We start from the raw sequence: 24,968 nt of genomic DNA, 5'->3' as shown, positions 1-24,968 counted from the left end.
AACCACAAAAACTACATATATGCAAACACAGATACAAAAAAGGAAAACCCCAAAAGTCAGCACAGAGAAATCACTTTAACTAAGCAAATTCTGAGTCTGAAAATGACTTCTGATTCTTTTAGTGTTTGGTATCAGCATTGTTGCAACTCTGTTACAAAGCTTTCCTCAATGGCTAATTATGTTTTTTGAAAAATTCTTCTCCAGACTTACAAATCACTCTTGGTTTGCATGTACTGGAACACTAGCACTCACAAAAAGCAGAACTCCTTGTATTTCATAGCCCATAGTTATGAGTTACCCTTAGTAAGGTAAGCAAGTGGATACTGCTACTCTCTTTTTCATCTTGGAAGAAGATGAAAAAAACTTAACTGAAAATATATAAACTTATATAAACTCATTTGAAATGGTTGAAAGTTTGTTTGTTTGTTTGTTTGTTTGTTTGTTTGTTTGTTTTCCCCCACAAGCCCAATGACTGAAAATTAGCATTTAATTTTCCAGGTAGGAATAAGTAATGGATTATTAGCGAAGCTATTTCAAACTATTTTTAACAACCCGTGCACCTGACAGCCTTGTATCATTCCTTGTCACAATACCATTCTGTAAGACTTTGTCTCTCAGGGCTGAACACTGGAGTGCAGATGACAGAAGACAGCTCTTATCTAGAGGAAGTCTGAGAAGACTCTTCCTTCTTGAAAAGATCACAGAGTATCAGATTATCTGTCACTCACTATCAAATAGACTTGAAGCAAATGCTTTTCTTATTTGGTATTTGGACACAGTCGTGGCAGTATTTAGACACAGTTGCAGTTCGTATTACTTTGAAGAAGAGCTGATAACAAGCTGAGAAAATCAGTCCTGGGGAAATCTCAACATTTACTTCTTTCTTTTTGCCCTGAAACTCAAAGAAAAGTTGACATTTCAAAATCTGTGTAATGGGAATTCCAGCAGGTTTTCTTTTTGGACTGTTGAAATATTTTATTCTGAAATTTGATTAAAATGAAACCTATCAGCACTTCTCAAGTATTTCCTTGTAATTTGTTGAAATAAGTTAGTTTATATGAATTAGCGTCATCACAGCCGTAGGCTGATGCCCTCATTTTCCCCTAAGAGCTGAGCTGTCTAAGTGAAATGATTCTCCTCTGATGTGCATATATTCACATGACTCTCAGGACTAACTAGGCTGACCTGGGGCATGTGCTCTGAATAATAGGATACATAGTCCTTTATGGATCTCTGTCCATTTATGAAGAGCATGGGGTCCATAATGCAACTTCCATGAAGCAGTACTTTGATTAAACTGCATTTCCTTGATTCAGAATGAAATATTTCAGGATAGTTCAGCAAAACAAGGTTTTGCTGATTTCAGTCAAGCAAGGGTGAAGGTGATTTTATTTGTAATTAGGAAAAGGGTTCCTAAGCTGGTTTGGAACTTGCCTGGACTTTCTGAAAGGAAGTTCTTCACCGGTTAAATACTCTTTTCTTGAAAAAACTACCCATTCAACTTTATTGTTGACTTTTATCTTATAATTAGAAGTGCACTTGTGGTCATTGAAAATATATTGTTAAATCTGAGAAATAACATATTGTAGCTCCTGAGCAGCAGTCCTTTATTTTCTGAAGTTTTTAATCCAATAACCTGTGGTCTACTTTATTGTGTTTTGCAGCTTTCAGAAAGGAAGTTAGCAATACTCAGTGTAATGCTATATTTGGTATCATATCATGGTGTCTTCTGCTTTCATTTTTCCCCAGGGAATCTCTTGAACCAAATGAAAATATTTACTTGTAGAGAAAAATAATTAGCAAATTATAGCAAAGAATGATAGGAAACTGAGAACAAGGTCTATCTGTTGCCATTCTTTTTTAAACTGGGTCAAGTTTTTCCCATGAGTGACTTCATTAATTTCCATAAATACATAGCAAAGATAAATTAGATTTGGGTTACTTAAACAGAATTTCACTTGCCTGGGCTCAGACCTCACCAGTAGTGATTCTGGCATCTTTCCTCCCAGATTAGAGCAGCTGAGAAGAAACCAGGTACAGACAAAAACTTTGAAAACTTGATTTCTTATTAGCACCCGCACACCGAAGACCCAAATTATTGTGTAGGCAACTGAGCACATAAAAAATGTGTTGCAATATTAAACAAGCCTAAATGAATCTCATGTGTGCCATGTGTGTACATTTTGTGTTTATGCAGAAAAGGTCGTTTTCTGAACACGGGAACTAAAGAAGTATGGTTATCCATGGATTTGCATTTTTTTTCCCTGCAAATATCTTTCTTCTTCCTTCCATCAATTCAACAATAGCTCACAGGGAGGATGCTAACTGTTCTCTACCTAGCAGTTTGTTTTCACAAAAATTGGAGAGCTGCGTGTCTTTGATAGTGCTGCGGTGACATTTGCTTAAATTGGTCAGCAATTTAAGTATTTTTTAGGAAGGGGACAGACAGACAAACAATGAGATGGAATGAGTCCTTTTGCCCAAAGAAACAAGTTAAGACAGATTTTTACCTAATGCGAAGGTGTTTATAAAAGACCTTCACCAAAGCTCTGTGTGATTTCACTGATTTTTTTCCAAAGGGCGTCTCTAAGCCTGTGTATGTGGTTCATCACCCCCAGCTGTCAAGTCAGAGAAGTTTTATGTGATTGAGGCTGAAAGACTCAGAATGAAAATTAGCCAGGTCACTAAGATTTATCTTGAAGACAAGAATCAGACCTACTCCGACTTCTCCTTGCTTTCTGCAAAACATAATCATGGCTGGGGCTGGAATCGCACATGCAAAAAATGCTGGAATATGCAATACTGTTAGCCAGCAGCGCCCCTTATGGGTCGCTAGCAAATACATTACGAGCCACAAGGTTTCAAAGGACAGTGTGATTCACAGTGCTTCATATCATCTTTTTAACACAAACTTTATAAAAGAAGGCAGAGTGGAACTATAGTACAGCAGGAGTGCTTCTGTAGAGCTCCCACAATGTTTACGGCCCCTTTTTAATACAATGTAGGACAAAAATTGGTGCTAACTGTTGAGAATTAGCAAAGCTAGGTCTTTAAGGTATGAAAATGAAGCAGTATGTCTATGAGGCAGAGAAATTCATATCGGATGTTTCAGGGCTGTTTGACCGTTGTTTTACAAAGTAAAAATAGGAAATCTGTTTGGACATAGGTACAGCTTCCATCCTCTAGACTTAAGTGCCCATCTGGTTGGCAATGGCTACGCAGCCAGTCTTCTGCTTCCACTCTTTAACAGTAGCCAGAACCATGTAGTGCTCCATGCTAAACCGACTTTAAAGGACCCCTCAGTTCATTGTGAATAGGTAGATGAGGAATTTCAGGAGGAGAGAATCATTTCAAACTTATATTAAATTATGGTATGTACATTGAAAGAGTGTCATAATAGAGTAAGCATGCACTAGCCCCGGGTGGAAATTCCACAGATTTCACTATGAAAAATATTGTGGAGAAAATACCTGCTCAGAATTTTTTCAGTGACATTTGGGTTTGCATACATGTTTTAGAACAAGTTTTGCACTGATAATTCAAAATAAAACCTAACATGGCAAGATATGTAATAAAAAATCAATATAGCCACAAAAAGACCCAGGCCTAGAGTATTTTTCAATGGCTTTGCAGGTAAAACTGTATTGACAAAGCCTTCTAGTAAGGTACAGTTATGATGGCAAAATGAAATACTTCTTCAGTATAATTAAGTCACTTTGGTAAATACTCTAAGACATTTCAGCAAAATCTTTTTCCCATATAGATGGAGTAACCAGCAAAGCTTTGCCTACATGATTTTGCAGTATAGATTGCATCACAAAATTTCAGTTCTGAAATAAAAAATATATATTGTTTTTAAAGATGGAGTAAGTGAGAAAACTGTGAATGTGAAAACCTCAGTGGAAAATTTTCAGTCAAAAAATTTCATCTAAGTGTGACCCTCAAGTTGCAGTCTGCTGCCAATCTGTGACCGGTGACAAGCATGAACACGAGCACAAGTGCTCAGCAGCTAATTTTATGGCTTCATTTCTTTAATATAGAGAAGAAAGATACAAAAAAGGGAATTTAATTAATCCATGTTGGTGCCTTGTGGGCTGTGTAGGTTAAAAATGAGATTGAGAATGCATGGGAACTTGATAACTAGATTAAAAACACCAACTTTAACTTTGTTTATCTATTTTAAAAGCTGGCAGCCCTCTACTTCCCAGCTACAGCACATATGCAATCTCAAGACTGCCAAGGCAAGATTTCACAGTCTTGCACTATCTGATGAGGGTGCTGACTGCCTACCAGAGATGAAATACCTTTATTTTTATGTGTGGAAGATGTAGTCTTTTACTAGATGGTCTACTTGCACTAACTCAAGAGAATATAGATATACAAAAAGAAATTATTCTTTTTCAAGGTCACTGCTAGTGTTCTTAAGTGATTAAACTACGGTCTAGAAAAGCGAACAGTGAGGTAGATTGAAAACTGGCTGAACTGCTGGGCTCGGGTGACTGTGATCATCAGCACAAAGTCCAGCTGGAGGTTAGTCACCAGTGGTGTCCCAAAGGGTCTCCATACTGGTCCAATATTATTTAACATCTTCATTAATGACCTCGATGATAGGACTGAATGCACACTCAGCAAATCTGCAGATAATACAAAACTGGGAGTGGCTGATACACCAGATGGTTGTGCTGCCATTTGGAGGAACCTTGACAGACTGGAGAAATGGGCAGAGAGGAACCTCATGATGTTCAACAAGGGGAAATGCGGAGTCCTGCACCTGGGAAGGAATAACCCCACACACCAGTATAGGAAGGGGGCCAACCAGCTGGAAAGCAGCTCTGCAGAAAAGGAGCTGAGGGTCCTGGTGGACAAGTTGACCATGAGCCAGGAATGCACCCCTGTGGCAAAGGCAGCCACCAGCCTCCTGGGCTGCATTAGGCAGAGTGCTGCCAGCAGATCAAGGGAGGTAATCCTTCCCCTATGCTCAGGCCTGGTGAGGCCACACCTGGAGTGCTGTGTCCAACTCTGGGCGCCCCAGTACAAGAAAGATTTATGGAGTGAACCCAGCAGAGGGCCGCAAAGATGATGAAGGGACTGGAGCATCTCTCATATGAGGAGAGGCTGAGAGAGCTGTGACTGTTTAGCCTAGAGAAGAGAAGGGTCAGAGGGATCTTACCAATATGTGATGAGATTCTTCACAGTGATGCCCAGTGACAGGATGAGAGGCAATGGGGACAAACTGAAACAGAGGAAATTCTGTGTGAACATAAAAAAACTACTTCTTCACTGTGAGGGTGACTGAGCACTGGAGCAGGTTGCCCAGAGAGGTTGTAGAATCTGGATGGAGGTCCTTGGAGATATTCAAAAGCTGACTGGACATGGCCCTGAGCAACCTGCTGTAGGTGACCCTGCTTGAGCAGGGGGGTTGGACCAGATGATCTCCAGAGGTCCATTCCAACCCCAACTATTCTGTGATTCTGTGATTAACTCCTATATGAAAGCAAATTCCTCATAAGAAATGAGAAAGTTGTGCAAGCTCACATATGATCACATTTTACTTAACATGGTCACAGGAAAATGGGCAACTGCAAGGAAAACAAACACTAAACAAATTATGGTTTCTGTTCTTTCTGCACTTCCATACTCATGAATGGAAATGAAAACAAATACCGGAGTGGGCAATTACACTGCAGCTCCTCAAGTGGATCTATAGACTGCCTCTTTGTTGTCTGCTCCACAGAATTCACTATTACTGGCCTTTTTTGTTTCAACTGCAGTATTCATTCAGTTTTCAGTCCTTCAGTCCTCCCTGTTCCTCAAGGAACATTATGCATTCAATATGTGATGATTTGATCTGAACCTGTGGCCTCTAAAGTCCTATTTAATTGGAATAATATAGATGGTTCCTGAAACAGGATTATTGTAGGTAAGATTATATTCTGGGACTAGTTATTATACTTGCTTTGGGGTTTTTTTGTTTTTTTTCCTTCAAGCTGAAATTCATTAGGAATGGTTTGAGTGTAATCATATGTAAAACTAAGTATTGAAGCAAAGTCAAAGTTTATTTCTCCTTCAGCCCCCAGCTGGATTCATCACTGGATTATGAAGCTTTTAACAGCTGGAATACAAAAGTAATTTCAGTTTCTGTGAGCATGCTGATTTGTTCGCTTTGTTGCAATAAGAGACAGGATGTAATGCAAAGCTGCTGTTCTCATGTCTAATCAGAGACAGCCAGAGAGAGCCAGAACAGGCACTCTTATCACTACATCATCACTACAAGTGGAAACAGAAAATAGAAAGTCATTAGTAAATTTATCACTCTGATTCCACCACACTGCTGGCCACAGTGACAGTCAAGTAGGCAGCCACAGGAGCTCCTCTGCTTATTCAGCTCAGTACTTTAGAAAAAAATGTAAAACCAGGGAATATTTGCTCTCAGGACCCAGGGCTGAAGTTTGTTTAGAATATCTTCTGTAGCTTTATTTTAAAAGTAACATAGAAAGCATCCATAAATATTCTAAGAAAAAGGTAATGACTTCATCTGGGATTATATTTTACTGCTTCCTCTCAGACTGGGAACTGTCTGCAGAAATTGTACACAAGTATGTTTAAAATAAAATTATTTCTCAGTAGAGAACTCAGACTCCTGAGGCACAGGGAAGACCTAGTTTGTAGGATTGTGCTCAAGTCTTGCAAAATAAGGAGTATTCTATCCTTTATTGAAAGGAATAGATATTTACTTTGATTTAAATCCTTAAGTGGCATCCTAACCTGGTATTGTTTACTATTGAAATGCTCATCATGCAATCTCTGTAGTTTTGCTGAGCAAGTTATAGTTCATATCTTCTAAAAGATGGCTATGGCTTTTGATCACATCACTGATGCCACTGTAACTCTACACTGGCCTGGGTGAAGTGACCCAGAGAAAATGGTCAAATCATTTTGAGTGGTTCCTGTTCTCCAGAGCACTTTTTTTGCAGGGAAGTTAAGTAATAGTGAAAGGAAGTAGCATTACAACTTTTCTCTGCTGCTGAACAGGAGGTGAGGTTTCTTGAGCAACTGCTCCACATTCTTGGTCCTTCCCTGCCCACCTGTTTCCATGGAGCACCTTCTGCCCCCAGAGAAAGCGAAGTGCCACAGCTGCAGTTCTGGTTTCTTACAGGGGCTGCACACAGGGGAGAATCCTTACACATGACAACTGCAGAAGGGCGCGGGGGAGCCGTGCTGTCTCCCCAAACTAGTACTTTTTCTTTTCGTCTGACTAGCGGAGTCAGCACTTTAGGAATGCCTACGTAGTAGTTATATTTGTCTGATCCCTTGAGGCTATGTCCACAAGTTTAATCCATCTACTTAAAATTGACACAAATTGGCAAGTCTTTGTGACAAAAAGCATAAAGTGACCGTCCTTGTGCTCTTTGACATATGAAAGTCGCTTTAATATGCTGTTGTTACACAGACAGATATCATACCTGGATCCATGGTGATGCAGCTATAGTCCTGGTTTTCCTTTCAGGTAAATGAGAGTAAGCCATGTAGTGAGAGTGGGTAAGATCCTGAATCCCTTGGCTGTTCAGACCAGAATCTTTGCTGGGTAGTAACCAATCTACATTTAACTGCAGAGAGAAATAAATACCAGAGACTTTCCTCCTCCCTCCTGTGAATGTTCCAGCCTGGGGATGGTGAAATACTATCTTTAGACTTTGTGCAAGCCCTGATTTAATGCTCAAGGTCACTTCCTTCACCTACGGGAAAACAACACTACTCATTTTCTGATATCATTGGGAGTTCTTCCTAAGCCTACCCAAAAGAAACCTGCTCATGCATACAGGGTCTCAAGATGAGAAGAGTATACAGCCAGACCTCTCTCCCAATATGCTTCCTGATAACTTGTAGCTCTCAAATGTTCTAAGCTGCAAGTCTCAGGTACTTTGGTTCCAGCACAGTGGTAAAGTAGGATCTAGGGACTGTTTTTGGAAGTGTCAGTATACCTCATTATGTTTACAGTCCAATGTGAAAAGCAAATGATGTGAAAATGATGTCAGGGTGTTTCCATGCTTGTTGCTGTCACAGACGGCAGTGGAAGTGGAAATTTAGAGCCTCTGAAAATTGGCCTTTGCACACAAGCACCCTGCCAGTTCCCTGCTGAAGCTTCTTGTGGTTATTGCATGTTGGATGTCATTGCAGCCAGACCTAAAATGGAATTGAAATTTTAAACAATGTTAGTCCCAATTTAGCATGGTTCTTAAACATTTCCATAACTTTAGCACATGGGAGACCTCATGGAACTTATTTAAGCATAGTTATCTATATGCATAGCAAGAGATTTTAAGTCTCATTTTATCTGAAAAACTGAACATGGTAAATGTGGAACAATGTTAAGTGATGGAAATTATTGGTGATGGGTCAAGTTGCATCCTCTGATGGTTTTCAAGAGTGTATGTGTGCATGTATAATTATAAATCACAAATCAAAATGTCTTGGCTCTAAGTGCTCATATCCTATGTCAAACTGGATCCTGAATGCATCTCATGACATGGCTGAGACATGAAAGCATTTCTGGAGATGTTATCTAAGTGACAGTTGTGCTTTCACTTTATTTGCTAATTGCGCTTCTTGATATACTATACTTTATGAGTAACCTTATAGAAAGCAATACTAAGTTAATTCTTTTTCTTGCTGTAGTCTTACAGTCAGCTGCCTTACAAGTTACGGATCCAACAAATAAACCAAGGTCTGCGTTTAGCGTGACACAACCTAATGAAATGCATCAATCTTGGCTTCTTAAATAAAGGACAGCATAGAAGAGATGATTAGCTTTTTCCTCAGAAACTGTGAGGCGAAAATTAGCTTTAGTTGCTTAGTAGCAGAAGGCCCAGTTGACATTATGATATCAATCCAGTGCATCTTATTTGCATTGCATTAAGAAGTTACAAAACAAATACAGTTTCTCCCCCTACTCCCTAAAGTCTTTCCATCTCCACCATCTGGAATCAGTCTTCCAAGGTCTTGGTTCACTGGACCTTCACCAGCCTCTTTGCCTTGTGGCTCAAGTGGCTTGTTACAACCCAGTGAAGAAACATGTCTTCTCCTCAGGGGCCGAGGAGCGCCTGCTAGAGGCAACGCTTTCTCCACAGTCAAGCCCCCTGACAATGCCTCGACAGAGCACCATATTAGGCAATGGTGCTGTCAAGAATGGCATTTGGGGACTCCAGCGAGCATGCCTCCTGGGGAAGGCACACAACAGTAAGCTGCTGGTTGAGAGCACGGAGCTCTTTCCTGGCTGACAAGCCTGTTCCAGAGGTCAGCCAGAGAGGGCTGTCATTCTTTGGGGAGGTGGAAAATACTCGGTGCTATTAATGGATTTTTCCTGGCTGTCCTCAGGAATGGAAGTGTAAGCCAAGCATGACCATGAAAGGGGTCGCACATGGCCAAAAGATTATGCTAAAGTATCTCCCATGTCTCTGCCACCCCCAGTGCCTGGAACTCTCTCTCTTCCTTTTGACTCCCACTCCATACTTCTGGTCTTTCCCCTCAGCTCGGTTCTTGCCTCACTTCTCCTGGCAGTAGCTGCACAGCCTTGAATTGCAGTTTAGGAAAGAAACTACTGAATTCTTTAAGGGTCTGCCTTCAGGCATCATACCTTGTACACCTGCATGTAAGAGATTAAGTTTAGACTATGCTAATAGTGTTTTAGGCCTGGTCTGCACTGTAGGTTTTGGCTATCTGTTGTGCCTAGTGCTAGGTAAGCCAGGACTGTAAATATGTACGATATCTGACCAACACAATTGTGCAATAGGAAATCTTGTGTATTTGTAAAACTGCACTGTGGCCAAGGTATCTGTTTTTGGTCATGATGGGTGACTTCCTACCACTGCAAAGCACAGCTTTGTGGAATAGCTACATCTAAACCATGAGTGTATAGTATACTGATAGTTTTATACTAGCAAAAAGGTTTCTAGGAGAAACATGGATTTATTTATAGTGCAAAATCCTAAAGACAGTGACTTTATCTACTTCATTGCATAAAGTAGACTGCTGCCTTTAATAATAACCAAACCTTAAGAATGATTTTTCTGAAGGTGGGGTAAAACTTTCTGCAAAATAAGACATGAGACTTACCTGAATTTGAACAGAACACAAAGTTGTGCCTATTTTCCCTAGGATAGTGTTCACATATACCAAACTAGTCTTATTATTTGTTGATAATTAGTAGGGACACAAGTGGGTAATCTTTTATAAAATAATCAAAAAATGAAACAATGTAAGTGAAACCAATTAAAAATGCAGCTACTTTGAGGATACAGCAAGCCATGAAAAAACTTTTGAAATGAAATAAAAAGCTCAAGGCCAGTCCCCACAAAAGCTCATAGCCTTCCATCTGAGCCTGGGCAGTGCTTAGACAGATGACCTTTTTTTTATAAATATATATAAATTTGCTGTTCTTGCTAGTGAGCCAGGGACTTCCATGCCACAGAGGTGTTATTTTAATTGGCAGCGGGAGCAGTCAGAAATTTCTTGGTCAGGAAGGGCAGATGTTCCAAGAGATATATTTTCTCTTAGGATATTATCCACCTCTGACTTAGACAAATGTATTTGTTGAGATTAAAACACTGAATGGTTCACAGGGGTTTTAACTCTCATAGGGCTGTGACTGGAGATTTTGTTTTTCCTTGGGAAAATTTTCAAAAAACACAAAGCAAAACTTAATATGTTAGTAATTAGACCAGAAAAATAAATTGGTATGAATCTAAGTAAAGCTATTTTATTATAATCAGATTGTGTATCCGTTGGTCTTTAATATACATTCTCTTTTGTACCCTGTATGATAGGTGCTCTGACCAGAACTTACAGTACTGAGCTCTTTCCCTGTAGCAAGTGGCTGTATATCTCTTTGGATTCTCTGCATTGATTTGTTATAGTGTCTGCATATGTGCCTGAAAGTTCCCAAACAATATCAAATTCACACAAGCAGCTTAAAATTATCTTTGTACTGAAAGTATTTCTCCCTTTTAAATGTTAAATGAATTTATTAAGAATGGGAAGCATGTTTTTAGTTATATTTAGACCTGAGGGCAAAGGAGTAGCCCTACCAGCATTTCTGTGTGACAGACATTGAAACTTTATTTCCTGACTATATGACCTGAGATGGGGTTCCAAAGGTTAATACCCATAACACGACAAGGGTTAGTGTCAGCCATCTACTATTACAGTTAAAAATTTTAACCTTTTAAATCTTTGCTTGTTGCAAGTAGTTGAGCTATAAGATGATGCACTATTTCCAATAAGTATTTCTATTTTCAACCAGTCTTGAGTCCTAATGCTTTTATAGTTTGACAATAAATTTTCTTTAACTGTTTTAAAAATAAACTTTATCAAGTTAATTTGTTTTTATGTTTTTAGATGAGAGTATGTGTTATCCCAAAGGATAACTTTTAAGTAGGATAGAAAACCTGGTTTCTATATCACACATCCAAAAAAAGGGAAGTGTTCTCACCCCAATTTGGATTTAAAATTCATGACAGAAAGAAAGAAGAAGCAAAAAAGCTGTAGGCTTGACACAGAGCAGCTAAGTTGATATTTTGCACTTTATGCTTGCACTGAACACTGAACTCTAGATCTGATGGTGCAGTGAAAATGTGATAAAGGACTCAAGATCCTCTCTGTGTGTGATCCTCCTCAGTTAATGTATCCATTACACTTCACTATTAAAGTCATATCAAATATTATTCCAGTTGATGGAAAATTTGCTCGAACACAGGATATCATCTGACAAAAGTGTATCAGCGATGATGTTGATTTTGTAAGCTGTACTTTTGAATATAGGCTCAAGACCAGTTAACTTAAGCAACTCAAACCCAAACTTGAAACTCAGCATGGATTCCATGATATGCAAGTACTGTCCTCCTAACTAGAATTGCCAAAATGTTCCAAAATGTATCAAGGTCTTCCTGTACAAATTATTATGGAAACATGCAGCTAGACGAGTATCCTGTCCTGAACCATATGCATTTTGATAAAAATGGGTCCTATACCAATTTTGGTAAAAGTCGTAGTTATGCATGTTAGCTTAACATAGAGCAATCAGTTAATCACTTTTGTTGTGTTTAGGAATAGACATGGTCTTGATCTGAACAGAGATGATACTCCTATTGCATATGATTGAAGAAGACATGCTGTAATGGCCTCTACTAACAGAGAGAGGATAAGGTCCCTTAGAAAATCAAGACACTCCTCTTAATATAAACATAATAAAAGCAAGGAGTAGGGAAAACTTTTAATGCCTGTTTGAGGTGACTAGAGATAACAGCTGTGGAAAAAGGGTATTGGACTGCTACAGAGACTCTTCGTAGTATGGGGTGGACTCTATAATGATGTCTCTTTCTGTACAAAATAAAACAATTTTAAATATAAAGCTACAGAAAAAGTGTATCTGGAAGAACAAATCATATCTGAATAATGTATAATACAGAGATGACAGCTGAAATATGAAATAAGGAGGACTGTAGAATCATAGAAATATTGGTTGGAGGGGGGGTTCTGGAGCTCTCTAGCCCAGCTTCCTGCTCAAAGCCAAACTCCTGCCATCACAAGACCAGGTTGGCCACAGCTTTGTCTGGTTGATTCTTCTAAAACTACAAGGTCTGGATATTCATACCCTCCCTGGGTAACCTGTTCCAGTGCTGCATTACCCTCGTGGTGAAATTTTTTTCTTAATGAAAGTCCCCAAATGCGCTTTGTGGCCATTACCTTTTCTCATATACTCAGGTCGCACCAGAGAGAGTTTGGAGTCCCTCTTCTTTGGAACTGTCCTTCAAATAGGTGCAGGCAGCAAGTTAAATAACCCAAACTGCATCCAAATTCAACAACCATATACCAAATGTGTGAAAAATATTTGCTTTTCTTGAAGGTCAATAGTTGTTTTCTTTCCTCATTTTTCAGAGACTGAAGCTGAAAGTGCACCACCACCTCCAGGTTAGTGTAAAATATGCTAATTAGCTCTGTAAGACTAACAAGAGAATTGCATGAGCCTGGATACTGCATTTGTGTTCATTGTGCCTGTGAAAGTGAAGGGATGGTAAGAAAAGTAAGAAAGCCTGCCCAAATAAAATGTTCTTCCTTCACTTTGCCTGAGAACTGTTGATTTCTTAGACTTAAGTTTTGTTTGGAAGAGATTTCATATTTCCATGATAATGCAAATGTCTTTCAGAATACAGAAGAATGATGACTGCTTAAATTCTGTGGCTAAATTATGTTTTCTTCTTTGATGCTAAACAGCATCTAATTACCAAAATATTCCCTTTCATTTCTCATTGAAGGTATACTGTGAATAAAGATGACAGAATCAAGCATGGGATACATCTCACCTAATTTTAGGCATAGGAAGATTATGTGTCTTGTCTAAGTTAGTCAACAATGCTCCACCTATAAGCAATGGAGCAGATCCTGTATCATATCTGCTCGTCCCATGAGCATTTCCCAGATAACCTTAAGGTTTCTAAAATGTCACTAGATGCCTATGTTCAGGCAATTACCCCAAGGAATCTAGCTGACTAGACTGGTCTGGGTGAGTAACTCAGGAAGCTGAAGTTAGGTGAGGTGAAACTCATGTGTACTGCCCAGGGCTTCAAGTAAAGCTGAAACTCTGTGCAAAGCTGTTACCATTTCTGCAGTGGGAGCTGGAAAGGTAGGCAAGTCTTTGCATTGCGGGTTTGATTTGTATTGGGTAAGTTGAGTTATGTTCTCAGATGGTGGTGAATAAATATATTGTTAATTTAACGTCTTGGTGAGTTTTATTCTCTGTTTAGCTACCAAAACAGCAATACCATACAGAATAACTATTGTCCAGTTCACATTTTAAACCATCATTTACTTACAGTCTTGCAAATTGACGTTTTTATGAGACTGATTCAAAACATTTTTAAGTGATACTCTCTTTCACAAAAAAATGGCAAAGGCTGAAGGTAGTGATATCATTCACCACAAGGATTTACAGGTTTAAATAGCCTGTATATTATTTTGATATTAGGATGTATTCTTTCATATTGTATATATTTACAAGGAAAGTTAATTGATATTTCATTCATCATGGTTAATGAGTTTTACTCAACAGTAAAATCTGTACAGTTGATGTTAAAGTAATTAATTACAAAAGATTCACACTGAGGTTCTTATTTGATATACTTTTTACTTGAGTTTATGTTCTTAATCAATCCTAACTTACAAGTAGGACTGAAATGACAAACTGTTTTTTATAGGCAGAAAGGAATGTCATTTTTGATGCATTACATCAAAAAATATCTACTGACCTTGTCAAATATGTAACAGCTTCTTTGTTTTTATTTAACTACACAGGATTAAATATGAAATCACTCCTTTAACCCCATTCCCTTTCCCCATACCTCTTCTTCTTACAATCTTCTGTAAAACAAGTAAGTTGTCAGTAGGCCTTGTAGGTTAGGCATAGACCAAACAGGGATATTGCTAAGTGGAAAGTGTCAGTCACTCAGAAAGTCTTCCTCCTAGCTCCACTCTGCCTAACCCATGATACTGTTGTCTCAGAATCCCAAGAGCTATCTTACAAAGAGGGAAGTTAGTTGTTCAAGTATCCAAATGCTAAACATATAAATAGTTTATTGGACATAATCATCATCTTGAACTGTACCAGGAAATTTTTGGGATGCCATTGTAAGAGCTCCTTCTAAATCTCACTGTTAAGCATGAGGCTGGTAAACTCAGCCCTGAATGAAGTTTTCAAATAGGATTTAGGCAGGCTACCACCTTCCAAGAGCAGGGAACTCTTAAAATCCCAGTTCCTAGTGAGAAAGGAACGTGTTACTGTACAAAATCCCTATAAAAAAAGAACAAGTATGACTTACTGGCCAAGGTGGACAACTATATTACTGACAACTGGAACTTGGAAATATCTGACATCCAGAAGCAGTTGAGGGTCTGTCAAGTCTCCAGAATACGTGTTCCAAACTTCATGTTTTTTTCATGGTTACTGTAGGTATGCACCTGTGAGCAAGAAGTCAGAAATAATGTCCACTGGTTCTTGCAGGTGTTTCCTCAATGGCACAAAAGTTATCTTAGCTCCATATTGACAGAGTGTTAGCCCGCTGACCTTCATCCCAACCCCATATTATGTTAGGCAGTTGACAGGTAAGTTCACCATAGAAAGTCAGTTTTTGTGGGAAATACAGCATTGAGTGTTTATACCTTGAAGACAGCACAATTCATATGACTTGATGAGCCTCTAAATGGCCTAGTATGCAAATTGAATGAGATAGGAAACAAAATGGAATCCTATCAAATACTGAAATAGAGAAAACTCTTCAAAATTTTGAATTTGTTGAGACTACTGTCTGAGTTTTCTCATACATACAAAGTTAGAGATACTCCATCTACACCTCCTTGGAATATTGGACAAGAGAGCAATTCTTCTGATCAAGTAAACTAAAACCAAATAGCCTAGGAAAGATGATGATGATAGTGGTGATAAAGAATCAAGAACACCCTCAGTACACTCTCTCTGCAGTGTATCTTGTCCTAAGCATAAATTGACAGGTGTGATGGAGCTCTGGATACAGTCAGCATGTGGCACTATCTCATGTGTGATCCAAGCCCATTGAAATCAGCAATGATATTTGAGGTCATTGCAACGGCTTTTATAAAGGACCCCTTCTAAACAAACCAGCATTTTGCTTCCACTGAGTATAGAAATATCAGTCTTATGTGACACAATCAAAGCATAGAAATACATTAATATGCATGCAGCTATAACACTTTATGAAATTACAATTGTATGCTATATGTATATATCTCAATAATTTTTAATCATGTTTTTTCAATACTAACAGAACCTAGAATCTTGCTGTATTTTTTAATGCTGTATAAGTTTTTCTTTTTACTTTAAGATCCTTTCAAAAATATACTTGTACTTCCTACACAGAACAAAAAACACTACAAGAGGGTGGAACCGAAAAGGGCAAAGGTGAGTCTGAAATCATATTTCAAAAAATGGCGGTAAATAGAACGTTCCTAAATGCTTCTCTGATGCTTGATTGCTTGAGCTTTATTCAGAATTTTGGTGCGCCAAATTGCAGAAGTGTGATATGAAGCTTCATGGGGGGAGAGGGGGGGGGTCTGCATGATTTACCCAGCACAAGGAAATTATGATATTTATGAGTATCTTCAAAAGTTCTGTGAACAAGGCTGATACTCGTTAGCAACAGTGCTTGTGTAGACTATTTTCTTAATAGATCAGATTTCAAATGATTTGCATGAGCAGAAAGCCTTCTTTAACTGAGCCTGGATGTTGACACCGGCCAAAAGTGCTAAAACTCAGATACTATGCCTATCAGTACTCTCAAATAAAGGGAACAATCTCCTACTATCATCCTAAGCTGTTTCCATTCTACCTCAGAAACTTGATACTGCATGTTCTACCTTTGCAGAAAAGTCCAATAGATTTTTACATATTCCTCTAAAAAAAAATCACATATTTTTCTTTCTTTCCTCATGGGGGGACCAGTGGTTGAGCTCATTACAAGTTCTGAAAATGTCTTTGAGGACTGTCTGCTGTGAACAAACACCTAAACGTTCCACTAACAATGCATCTAAAAGTCAGCTACACTTTGAATATATATTTCTTTACTCCTGTGATTAGAATCTAGCTCTGTTAGCTATTTTTCCAGTTAAAAAAATGTAGTTTGAGGGAACTAGGCCAAATGCCACTCCTTTTTATACTCCATGCCTAAGCAGAATTCAAACAGCTCATCAGCTCATTTTGAAAGGAATAATCAATTATTTTCCACTCTGATGTAATGCTTGCTTTTTATTTGGCATGGTTATGCTTTCTATGGCAAATCAAGAAACGGCTTGCTTGAAAATATATTCTGGCTTTTTTCTGGCTCTTCTAGACAAAATCTTACCTTTTATGCAGACAGGATGCATACGTGATACTTGCAGATTTATCTGGCAAAGGTGTGCATGGCCATTTCTGTAAGCAAAGTAAAAACATAAATGCTGAGAGTGTGTTATTTAAGTAGTCTTTTGAGAATAAAAATGCTGAACCAGGCTTCAGTGCATGTTATTATACTAGCTATCCTTGCATTGGGCAATTATTTTGACACACAAAATGTTGTGTGAGTAGTCAAATCTGTCATCTTGGTAATGCAAACACAATTCAGGAATAACTTGCATGCCTAACGGTAGGGGAAAAGGTGAAGGTCTTACCTCAAGCTATTCCAGCAGTTAGTTCTGCTTGCTTTAATTTTGACGTAAGAGAATAGTATTCTCCCCAGTGCTTATAAGTCCACATTTTACTGAATTAAAAAGAAAACATGGTAGGTATCTCAAGTACTTCTATTTTCTTTTTATACATGATTATACTGTTTCTGTTTTGAATTTAGTGAAGAACACACATATTTCCTAAAGGCAAAAAAAGCTTTTTCAGTGCTGACCCATTTGTTTCTACCTTGAAGGATTTTACTATCTGAAAAATTGCTTGAGATTCTAGTATAGAAGTCAGAATGGGAAGTATTTCCAGTTTTAATTCACAACATCAGCAGCCACCTGAGCAAAAATTCCAGTGAAAAACTGAATACCAATATGCAGAAAGAATGACCTTCCATCATACTCTAGTGAGGCCATCACCTTTGCAAAGCAATGCAAAGGTCATTGTCAGACTCTCAGCATGCTCCACAAACTAGTATTCATTTTTTTTTTTCATTAGATATAGTGCAATTGCTCCTAACAGCTCCTGTTTTGTTGCATAGTATCACCATGTAAGGGTGAATACAGTTTCTTAAACTGATTCCTTATGTTTATCTATTAGAAAAAAATCTTTATAATGGTAAGTGGAATACACAAAATAGGAAAAGGTTCTATTTTTCCCATTTGTTCAGTATCATTTACACTAAGAGATGATCAGTTTAACAGGGAAATGAGGATAGAACCAGCTAGAGGCCAGCTTTTGTATAAATTATTTATAAAAACTGTTTCTGTGGCTTCAGAAGTAACAGATTTGGGTACTTCCCTCAGCAAGGATGACATGGGAAAGATTTTGTATCTGAGTACAGTGAATCTAAGTGATCAGTGATTCTAAGATATCTGTGTGTTAGCACATGTGACTTCTTTGCCAATAATTGTAAAAAATAGTGCATTATAGGAATCTGGGACAGCTCCTCTCAGCAGTGCAGTCAGGCTATGCCTGAATCTGAGATCTGGGAAAGAAAGCTTGGTCCAGGCTGTTCATAGTTTTCACCTCATTTCTAAAAGTTAGCAGCAGAAGTTAGGAAGGTAAAGTATACCTATCTGTGTGTCTGTTTTACTGTTTTATTTCTTTTGAGTAGTCATTGTCTGTGTGAAATTAAGTATTTATGTCCCTTTATGTTCACTGTAAAGTTAAGAAATGGAGACCAGAGTGATAAATTCTTTGTTATCTTACAGTTCTTTTGCTGTAAATCTGTAGTTTAGAGCAGTAAAAATAATTTTTTCTTGCATACAATAATCTTTTATAGCATTTCTAATTTCAAAAAAATCTGAAGTAATTTAGTAAAAATTTTAGGGTACATTTGAGTATTCATTTTATTTTCAGAGCAAAAAGTGACTCAGTGAAATCCTACCAAATTTGCTATGTTATCTCATTCTGATTCATTTTACATTTTTCAGCCTTTGTTTTTAACATTAGCATTATCTTATATACTGAATAGTGTTATCATTGTGTTCCCAATTGCTGGAATTATATTTGAAATTTAATATCAATTTGCTCATTCCTTTTTTAGGTTCCATCCAGCCACTCAGAGAGCTACTAAACTTTTTGCATGTTTTACTGATACCTCTTTCTCTAGGTTCCATTCAACCATCTACTAAAATGTTTGCATGTTTCATCCTTGTAGTTTCTCCAGATTTCACTTATCCATTCATCTCTCTACTAAAACTTCCACTGTTTTATTTACATGCTTTAGTTAGGACTTCCAAAGTGCCAAGTCCCTTGATGGGACTGCTGAATACTCTTTGAAAATCGGGTATGTCATTGAAGGCACCTAGATTTTAAACTCCTGGTCTATAGAAAGCTTAAACTGTGTTCAGTAATTTCAATAATTAAAATGATTCAACCCATGTGTTGAGTTACTCTGTATTTGTATAAGTACCATGAAGACAAGGGTTCACTCTTTGCACTGTGTATCTACCTCCTATCTTAGTCAACCCTGAACTCTTATTCTAGGGTGCAGTAGTGCAGATACGTTAAAGCACTCTGAAGTCAACTGCAACTGAAAACAGTGTTTCTGCCCTGTTCACCACTCCTGCCTATTTATATATTTCTGCTGTGTCTCTCATGCCAGCTCCCATGGCTATCAGCAAGTGGGAGCAGGGAACAACCACAAAGATTAACTGTTTTATTGGCTCTCTTCTCACAAAATCAAGTTTGAGGTGCTGCTCCAGTGGAGTAAATTTCAAAATTCCTGTTTGGCTCTGTGGCATCAGGACTTTGGTGGTGGTGCATGGTTTTCAATCTTCTTGAATGTACTTAAAAAAAAGAAAAAGTTTTCTTAATATTATTTTTCACGTCTGCAAAATGTTACATTTATCAACAGTGTGACTGATGGCAGAATCACAGTTTCCATTTTTCTGTGGTTGATTTCAAACTAGAGAAATAAAAGGTCTAAAATTCTTGATATCAATAGTTCATATAAAGCAGTAATTTATTACTTATATTTTGGCAGTTTTTCAAAGCTGGTGCTGTGTCAGCAATCACATATTTTAATATTGAAGTTAAACTAATTGTAAATATAAAAAAGTTTTATATTAGCTACTTCTGAGATACAGAATGTTCTTTTTTTCTACCACAAAAAATTCACTCCTGATGGAATTTCAAGAGGCCTGCTTCTCAATTTAGATACAAGGGAGTAAACATAAATGGTGTATTTGTTAATGGAAATGTGCCATACATGAATAGGAGCCAAAAAGCAAACATTTCTATAGAGTTACACATCCTTTCAACCTACTGTGACAATATTGTCATGCAACAGATAGATAGATAAATACATTCCATTGAAATTCTACTTGTAGAGGGAAAGGACAGTAAAATAATGATTGTAGTTCTACCATCAAGTCTGGTATTTTTTTGGATCTTTGTTATGTTTAAATAGATGTTATTGCTAGTGTAAAAAAATCATTCCTCGCAGAAAACAAATTTATTATTTTTGTGGAACCATTTTTCATATGTATTTAATAGTTATTTTTGTCCTGGAAGCCTAAGACATAAGGAGTGATGGATTGATACAGTTACCCCATTTGTCAAAACAATGCTACTGGCATTTATTGCTTTTTCATACTCTTTCCATTTACAGTACATTCAGCTGTGCCTTCATTTTGATAGTTCTGAAATATCCTGTGTGTTTGAGGTTAATGTTTTGTTTGAAAATTGATAGATTACAATGAAGAAAACCCAGTGATCCTTCTGCAAAACAAATAACCCCTTTTGTTGTTTTAGTGTTTCAAATGTTTAAAGAAAAGTAAACTAGAGTAATCTGTTAATAATATGATTATCATACATCATCAAGTAGTGTGCATCACATCAAACATTTTATGCCAATTGATCTTATTATTTGTTCCTGGGCAGAGAGAATAGCAGTCTGTACCTCTTCAAAGTTATCATCAACCACAGCAGTGATATTATTAACAAAAAGACATGAACACTTACTTCATATTTTCATGAAATATAGAGCCAAATTTCCAGTCTTGCATTCCTTAATTGTTACCACAATATGTTAAAACATCTGATATGACTTTATCATTACGATGCTTTCACTGAAAATCAACATCTTCAGTCTATGCTGATGCCATTGGAACATGCAGGTGGTGAGAACTTTCCTACTCAAAGTGTTCTTTTTAAACTTTTTAAACTATGAATAAGAAATCATTTTGGTAAGGTGACACATTAATCCTTCATTTATGGACCTACCCTTTACAATTGCCATCCTGTTCCCAAGGTTGTTCTAAAAGAATTTTGATGAATCATTAAAAAGGAATGAGTAAAATGTTATGGCTAAGTAGCTGAATTCTATTATCAGCCTTTCAATTAGACATCAGTAGTTAAACAAGTATAAAAAATTAATGTGACCACAACTTTTAAAATTGCAATTATATTTTATATATGATTTAGCCGTAGCTATTAAATTTGTCCTTGAGAAAATAGAGACAGATTTAAGAAAAGGTCAATATCAAAAGAATCACTTCAGAGTTAAAATTTCATTCTGGAATCCTGATCTGAAATCAAAGAGAATTTTTTGTCTCATTAAAAATGTGGGTTTATGTTTTTCTGAGATTGTTCTAATTCAGCTACTTTCTCCTCCACTGTGAAAAGTTCTCCAGATGATTTTATGATACCTTATAAAAGACACATTATGTAACCTCCTTTATGTTATATATGTATCATATCATAAATACATCTAGTTTATTCTAGCCTCCCAATGCTATACAGGCAATTTTAATTTTTTTATCAATATGCTTTTAAGACACCAAGACATTTTGCCTATTTTCATCAGAAAGTGATATATCCAAGGTTTCTAGTCACCATCTAAAATTCAGTGAGAGTTAGGAAACTGATGAAAAGATTGTCTTTACCTTATCATTCTGGTTTTCTAATAATTATGATTGCATTATTTCAGGTTTAATGTCAGTTTCATGTTTTTCAGGCTTTTCATTTATATAAATAAATAGAAATCATCATAATGTATGAGATTCAACTTTTTAAAATACCTGGATAACAATTGCTCTTAGCGACTTAATGCCTGATGATGGTCAACATTTTGTGTGATTAGAAGAAAAATCCAATGTGATGATAATAATTCAGTCCTTATTTTAAAATATTAACCTGTATATGGGAGAAAATTGAGTTGTTTCCTTCTTGCATTTTAGATTAATCTTCTAATACAGCAATTACATGGTATAAATACAGTGGAGTATTTTTAGCTATTGTATATCTTGATTTAATGAAGCTGAATGCATATATGGTGCCCATTTTAATTGCAGACATGAACATCAGAGAAATGGCATCTTCCTCAGAAGGTCAGATATGTGGTTGACCTTGATTTCATTGTGGCTTTTTTGTATTTACTGTGGATTACATCTCTAACAAACAGAATCACTCAGCAACTTTCATATAAACTCATGTTTTAATAATAGATCACAGTTCACATCTCATTTTTCTTGTACTCGCTTGAAACATTAAGGTTTACCATTTCAGCTGCTGAATGACTGAAAGCTTTCTTCATCAGTTTGAAGTTTCCATTGTGAGTGTTCCTGATTATTACGATTTTTCCCTTTCTTTTGCAGGTTTTGCATTTCATGTAGTTGTTTTAAAGCAGATGATCGCCTGTGCTTTCATTTATTTTATGTACTTTTTTATTGTATTTTCTTTCACAGATGAAGATGACACTTCAGTTAGTACTCCACCAGCAGGTTAGGCGTGTGGAAGTACTTTATGTGTGTATGTATGTATGTATTTTTCTCTGACCGATTAACCAAGAAAGAGTCCAAATCTTTGGACTGCACTCAAAACATACTCATTAGAGAAAGTGATTTTGAGGTGCCCTACATTAAATTAATCTCTGTTCAGAAGTATAAGACCTTCACACCAGACAAGTTCTTTTTAGGTCCTGTCTTGAGATCTTCAGTAGAACTTCTGCCATTGGAAAGTAATATATCAGCTAGCAGCTCTGAAAGCAATCCCCCTTATCCATTCCTGTGGACAATTATGGAGTGCATTTTTAAGGTTAGTCCTGAGAGCAAATTCCAGAATTATAAATCAAACAGATGCCTTATGATTTCAAAATAGTTTTCGCTACAAACCTGTCTATCACCTCACCTTAGTCCACTGCCCTACAAACCAGCTAGAAGACAAGTAGCTTGAATATATCACTCCAAGCCATCACTCAGCTGGCAGATAAAATGCCTTTAGCTGTTAGCACGAAAAGAAAAGCAACAGCAAAGGGGTCCGTCATGGTAGATGCACCACAGGAAATCTGGATGTGCCAAAACTTCATCCTTGTTTGCCAAGCATGATATTTGTTAATTCGCTTTTTAAAAATATTAGACTGTGAACGAAACATAGGTTTTGAACACTGAACAAGGCTTTGCAGTTTGTCAGATGAAAAATATGCTTTGAATCATCATCACTGTCTTAAATGATCACATTTTCTTGAATCCTCCCAAAAGAATTGGGCTGAATCATATCAGTAGCAGCACAGTGGTTTACACTAGCAGAAGACCTCACTGGTAAATACTAAAAATATAAATAACATTTTAAATCACAGAACCCTAAAATTTCATTTTAACTATTTATCAGGATTTTGTTCAACCTAGATAAATAAATAGAAATATTTAGAAAATTCAGAGTACTGTCCTTTCAGATAAATAATGGATTACAGAAAATCATCTGTTATCTCAAACTACACAAATTACAGGAAAAATTGTCAGCTTTGTGGAACCCTTCTAAGTATGAGCTACTATAAAGGAAAGCTTGGGTGGGAATTGAACTAAACAAATGTAGCTTTTCTAGAGAAAATGGAGAGAGAGATCTGGGGTTTTTTTCCTCTGTTGTTCACTTCCTTTTTCTGGTATTCAAATAGTTCCTCATGGGTATAGTCCTAAATATTTATTCTAATCCTCTTGCATGAAGAATTAATGTTCTTAAAAGGCCAATGTTCTGAGGTCAGTTAAACTGTGATCTCTGAACTAGTGTCATCTAAATTACTCTTCCCTTTCAGATGGTCCCTCTAAACCAGCGGAAAGAAAAGATTCAGGTGAGACCTCCTGAAGAACCTGCTGACACAGTCCAATTTTTACATAATACAATTATATATTCATTTGATTTTAATTTCACTTGTCATACAGTATCAAACTTTAACTTTACAAATGCTTTTAAATATCAGAGAAAATAGGTTTCTAGTAGCTGAACTGGAGTGAGAGAAGACTCTGTTGCACAAGACAAGACGTGTATAAATCTTTACACATACATACATACCTATCTATCTGTATCTATTTCTATATGGATAGATATCCAACTATTCCCTTCCTCCTCAGCCTGCAGGGTGACAGTGGCTTACCTGAACACAAGTCCCAGGAGAATGTAGGTGACTGGCTTCTTCTCACAGCTCAAAGGACGGTGGGGAGCACTTAGCAAAGTCATAATCTCTTTCTTCCCACTCTGCCAGGTAACACATACTGCACCCGATTTTGTGGTTTCAGGATTTGCAGTCTCTGGAACAAAATGAGCAGCTGGTACTTCAACCATGGTTACTGAACTGGCATAGCTGACCTATGCCAGGCCTGTGAATCCAAGTCAAATCTATGTTTTGTTCTGTTTGTTTAATAAATAGGAAAACATTAAAATCCAGAGGAGGCAGTAATCTATACGTTGTGTGGTACAGAATTAATGATTCCTTGTAAGCTTCTTCCATCTATTAATATCATTTTTTCATTTCATCATGTGGTCTGTTAGGTTTGTTACTGCGCATGACCAGTTCCTGTACCAAACATTGTCATATCATCGTATTCACTCTCATTTGTCACGCTCACTTGTACTTACTTTAAGTGTTTTCCGGTACTAGTATATTATACTGGCATAATCTAGATAGAGTACATACAGATATGTGTCTATCTATATATATGTGTGTGCATGTATGTCTGTGTACATGTTTTCATTTATGTGTACGTATATGTATGTGTTTACATGTAAGAAATATTATACAAGCAGACATATACAGAGTTTTGTTAGACACACTACCTGTAATTAATTGAAAGATTGAAAGGCAAAGATTTTATAGCAGAAATATCTAGCATTTCCCTACCTTTTTGAAATTCGTGATAGACTTCAGTATAGTAAAACCAATTTGGTTTCATTTTCCCATGATTGACCAATGTGCCATGAGCTGTGTTCCACTCGTACGATGGCAATTTTCATGAGT

At 37.1% G+C, this 24,968-nt stretch overlaps 1 protein-coding gene across 1 annotated transcript in view; it reads left to right on the top strand.

Annotated features, from left to right (window-relative positions):
- Positions 1-24,968, top strand: part of MYBPC1 (myosin binding protein C, slow type) — an 84,313-nt gene that overhangs the window by 10,110 nt on the left and 49,235 nt on the right. The window contains exons 2-3 of the mRNA XM_026083888.1: positions 12,934-12,966; positions 15,944-15,985. Coding sequence (XP_025939673.1) covers positions 12,934-12,966; positions 15,944-15,985 — 75 coding nt within the window. The remainder of the gene's footprint in view (positions 1-12,933; positions 12,967-15,943; positions 15,986-24,968) is intronic.

Source organism: Apteryx rowi, unplaced genomic scaffold, assembly GCF_003343035.1.
Source record: "Apteryx rowi isolate R43461 unplaced genomic scaffold, aptRow1 scaffold_62, whole genome shotgun sequence".
Taxonomy (NCBI): Eukaryota; Metazoa; Chordata; class Aves; order Apterygiformes; family Apterygidae; genus Apteryx; species Apteryx rowi.
This window is presented reverse-complemented; position numbering and strand designations above follow the sequence as displayed.